Source organism: Odontomachus brunneus, unplaced genomic scaffold (genome assembly GCF_010583005.1).
Source record: "Odontomachus brunneus isolate Ranch 3 - 2012 unplaced genomic scaffold, Obru_v1 Obru_scaffold_116, whole genome shotgun sequence".
NCBI classification, from domain to species: domain Eukaryota; kingdom Metazoa; phylum Arthropoda; class Insecta; order Hymenoptera; family Formicidae; genus Odontomachus; species Odontomachus brunneus.
In genome coordinates, this window is record NW_022639566.1 from 804,347 (window position 1) to 809,313 (window position 4,967).

A 4,967-nucleotide genomic window follows, 5' to 3' on the forward strand; every position below is an offset into this window, starting at 1 on the left:
TTTATATATATTTTATATATATATATATATATATATTTATATATTTTAAAAAAGTAATTCAAAATAAATATTTATAAATATTTATCTAATAACTTACTAATATTGTATGCTGTCTGGGTTAATACTTTTAATCTTAACATTACTTTGCATAAGTATTTCATCACTTAGCAAAGTATTATATATTAGTATTTAAATATTGACAATGTTCTGCGTAAGTATTTTATCACTGGACGAAGTATTACATATCAATATTTAAGTATTGAAATCAATCATAAGATAAGATTTGTAACATTAAATATTGAAATACTTGAGTACTAAAAGCTGTATTTGAATCACAGAATATTACTTAATACTGTACTTTTAATACTGAAAATAAGTAATTAATCAATAATTCTTAGTATGTTATTTCTATAAGGGTCATTCTTCAATATCAATTTATTTCAGCAATTAACAGATCATGTTAACGATCAATCACCATTAGAAAATCAAGTAATTCATTTAATAAGGGCCATTATTCAGAAATATATTAAAATAAAACTGCATTATTTAGCATTAAATTCGATTAATAATAAGTCTAAAACTAACCGTCATATATTTAATAAACTTGTACTTTTTCAAGGTATGTAAAAACAAACTGTGCGAACGTATACTCTTTATTAATATATGCGGCATTAATGTAAGTTATAACTATTAAAACTGTATATTTCATAAGGTTTAATACAAAGTTTAATTGTTCAAATGTTTAATAAATTATATTTTTTTATACAATCGTATCAATATCTTTATTTTTTGTAACATTTTACTAAACTACACTGAGCCAGTTTTATAATTTCCAATTAATTTCATCAAACAGATTAAATGTCAATTGTGGTCAGTTAATTGTGGCTCATTCCGTTTAATGACAAATGCAATTGGTTCATTTTAATAGAATAATTTGTTGCTTAAATAATCGGAGATTGTAAAACTGGTCCTGTACACTCGCCGAATAACCTTTTCTTCACATACATATTACGATACATACTGGCGCTACTAAGTGTTGCTGGCGCATGCGCGAAACAACAGCCAATAGAAGTATGGAAGGTTTTACCTCGTCTCACTCCTCGCAATGGCTTCCACCCCGCGGCTCATGCCCCATCTCTATATTTCTATATCTATGGTTACGAGTGCAAATGCAATTTTGATACACTTTTCACTCTTGGGTGCGTTCGAAAACATCACCCGTGTGTATTTTGTCACACTCAGATCGTTCGAAAACCCCTAGTGGGCACACTGACCATGCGACCATGGCCGTTCGAAAACCGTACTCCGTGGACCACTCGTGTGACTTTTCTCCACTCTCTTTTGCGCGGTGTGAATCGGTGGAGATGGTGGAGAGTGCGCAAAGAGTGCAATACAGTATGAAATTACTAAATTATTTATGGTTTTTTGTTCTTCGAAACATTCGTACAACCATTAGCCATCACGGTAAGATAAAAAATTTAAATACAGCAGTGTAGGTTAGCCAGGTTTAGGTTTATTTCTATAGTGATGTATATTGTCAGAATATTGTCTTTAAATATAAATAAAGCTTATTAAGCTTTTTGTATTTTATAGGTTCTGAAATTTTCTTACGAGATACGAGGCACGTTAAAAGTCACGAATCAGTAACAATTTGTGAAAAAAAATGGAAAATTTAATCTCGGGTCGTCATATTTTATGCATGGATATTTAAAAAAATATACAAAAGGATGACAAGGGAAATGTCTATATATACGATGTTAAAGGTAAGGAGTAATAAATAAGTTTATAAATTTCCTTAGGCCTGGTGCCCACGATGCTAGAAATCGATCCGAGTTCTCGGACCGAGAAATATATAGCCAATTAACTTTCCAGATAACTAAATTATAAATTAATAATTACTAAATTAATTAATTAATTAATTACTAAATTTATTAATTTATTATTATTTTGCTAAGAAGCAATTATAGCTAATGTCGAAATACGTTTTCGATCAGCCATTTTGTACAACACATATGTAGGCACAACACACATGTAGTATGTCACATTGAGCATTCTTCCATGGCTGTTCGAAAACTCCTCTCAATACCAACTCCACTAACCCCACCAAAGCCCATCCACCACAGCCACTTTCCGTCGTGGACTTTCAGTGTTTTCGAACGCACCCCTTGCTTGGGGTCAAGTGTAAAAAGTGTATCAGAATTACATTTACACTCGTAAATATGTACGAACAGAAATTCTTCGTAATACGAACAGAAATCAAGACGTCATTGACGTGCACTAAGTGTGAAAGTGTAAAAAGTTCAATTAATGCGAATAAACTTATTGGATATTAGCTATTTTCAGATAGCTCACATCTTCAAAGGATGTTCTAAAAATATTCTGATGACATCCCTTCATCCTAAAAGCGTCTGAATGTAGAACGTATTTTGGAAAATTTGTATTGTACGAGGTGCACTAGTATGCAACGGGCATTAGGTGTAAAAGTGTGAATAATACAAGCAACTCGAACAAACCTTATGGCTCCTGCACACAGGACGCGGTAATGCTTGTCGCGCGGCGGAAGTCCACGCGACAGTCAATCAATATGTTGTTTTTCCGTAAGAGCTAGAAGGTTATTACGGAAAGCAGCATATTGATTGGCTGTCGCGCGGACTTCCGCCGCGCGGCAAGCATTACCGCGTCCTGTGTGCAGGAGCCATTATGAATGTTTCCGATAAGGGACATCACACACAAAATTACATAGCATATGCATAGCATAAGATCATATGGACCAATGAGCATTGAATATTAAGTCGCCATATTGATGATTGATACTTAATATTCGATGCTCATTGGTCCATACTATCTTATGCTATGCATATGCATCTATGTAATTTTGTGTGTGATGGCCTTAATACCTCTCCGAGTCATTTCCCTAGAGTAGAAATAATTACAGACATCACTATCTACTACTATTATGTGATTTATGACAACCCAAAGCTACCTAAAGCTCGTATCAGACTATCGACTGCACAGGCCGACTCGGCGTCTCAAGCCCATATTAGACTACCGACTGCACCGGCCGACCCGACTGCCGACTACGACTGCCGACTCTCAATGGACCAATCACAGTGATGTGCCGAGTTAGCGCCTCACTGTGATTGGTCCATTGAGAGTCGGCAGTCGTAGTCGGCAGTCGGGTCGGCCTGTGCAGTCGGTAGTCTAATATGGGCTTTACCCACTGCTTGCAGTCGTGAGACAGCATTAGGTAGCTTTGGATTTTCATGAATTACATAATAATAATAATAGATAGTGATGTTTGTAACTTATTTCTGCTCTAGAAAAATGACTCGGAGAGGTATTCGATGCTTTCCAGCTACGTACACTGTATTACACTAAACCAGTTTATTGGTCATATATTATCTTACAAGATATTTTAGATAATATGTGATCAATAAACTGGTTTTGTGTAACACAGTGTAACGTAGCTGGAAAGCACCTATTATCGGAAACACCCAAAATAAGTTTTCCTTTCTCTTTCCCTCTATTTACGAGTATATTTTGATATTTTCATGAATGTTTAAATATATTATATTAATTTTGTTTATATTTATGTTTAAATATGTTTATTAAAACATTAAAAATCATTAAAATTGTTTTTTTATTCGAATTTATATATATTTAAAAAAATCTGATGAAAAAAGTTGTATTTTGGTGATTTTTGAAGCAGAAATCTGGTGATAAATTTTTGGAGCCGCGGTAACACTGCTAGTTGTGTACTTCTCGAACGCAACTGTGGTGAAACTTTGTTCCTTTTTTCTTTTCGACGCTGATAATATATTTCTTTCTCTGACACCAAAAAGTAAACGTAGTTCAGTTAAAAAGAATAGACCTTAGATGTTAAGGCTATTATGCCGATTTGTGGACATCGATTTATCTGTCGCTTATTACCCATCTGTAAACACAATTGTTCGACTAACCAATCTACATTGACACTTATTTTGTAAGCGAAGTAAACACTATGTCAATGGACAAAGATGTTGATGCAAAGAAAGATGCGGATGGAAAAAACAAAAATAAAATTTATTGTACATTCTGTCCTTCAAAAATGCTTAATGCTGGGGTTGCTAAATTGATAAACATGGAGGTGAGTACTGTGTATTTTAAATGTAATCACGCTTCCACATATAAAAAATTTACAACTATCTAATGTATTATTTAGCATTACGTGTATTATGCATAATCGCGCGTTGATAAATATTTTTATACGTTATTATTTTATAATACTACATAAAATCAATGATATGTAATGTACTGTTATCTGAACTACTACTTAAACTTTCTTGTAATTCACAAGAAATTATTTTAAAGGTTTTTCAAATAGTTTAAACTATCAAATAATTATATTTAATGTAAAATTTTTTTTTATTGTAGTTTGCATTGCCTTATATACATAGTAAGGGAGACGGTGAAGGCAACCAACCAGAATCCATTTCCGATTATTGGTTAGTGGAAGATATGTATACCTTTGAAAATATTGGCGTATCACACACAGTAGATAATATCAAGTACCTAGCTTGTGCAGATTGTGAAAGAGGTCCAGTGGGGTGGCATGACTTATCTACCAAGAAATCTTATATCGCATTGTGTAGAGTGAAACATGAATAAAAAGTATAGGAAAATATGCATTAAAGTAAGAAAATTTTATAATTTTATACTCAATGCAAGCGTGAGTGTACAAAGAGAATTTTATATCTATGCAATTATAAGATAATATTTATGTAAAGCTGTTTGTGAACAGATAATTATTAAATATGCAATATATGTGTATAAAAAGCTATTTTAGATTTATATCTAAATAAATTAATTGTTTTTATATTTGACAAATAATCCTTCTATCTTTAAGAAAACTATATATAAAATAATACAAATATATATATATATATATATATATATATATATATATATATATATATATATATATATAT

The 4,967-nt window shown here is 32.2% G+C and overlaps 1 protein-coding gene across 2 annotated transcripts; it reads left to right on the plus strand.

Annotated features, from left to right (window-relative positions):
• The first annotated feature begins 3,742 nt into the window (after positions 1–3,742).
• Positions 3,743–4,831, plus strand: LOC116849437 (guanine nucleotide exchange factor MSS4 homolog). Of its 2 annotated transcripts, XM_032826578.1 has the most exons (3): positions 3,743–4,126; positions 4,414–4,484; positions 4,556–4,831. In XM_032826578.1, the coding sequence occupies exons 1-3, from the start codon at positions 4,001–4,003 to the stop codon at positions 4,569–4,571; spliced, it is 213 nt and encodes a 70-aa protein (XP_032682469.1). In that variant the 5' UTR covers positions 3,743–4,000; the 3' UTR covers positions 4,572–4,831. The 2 variants fall into 2 exon arrangements, with proteins under 2 accessions (XP_032682469.1, XP_032682468.1); XM_032826577.1 differs by having other exon boundaries at positions 4,001–4,126; positions 4,414–4,830.
• The last annotated feature ends 136 nt before the right edge of the window (positions 4,832–4,967 follow it).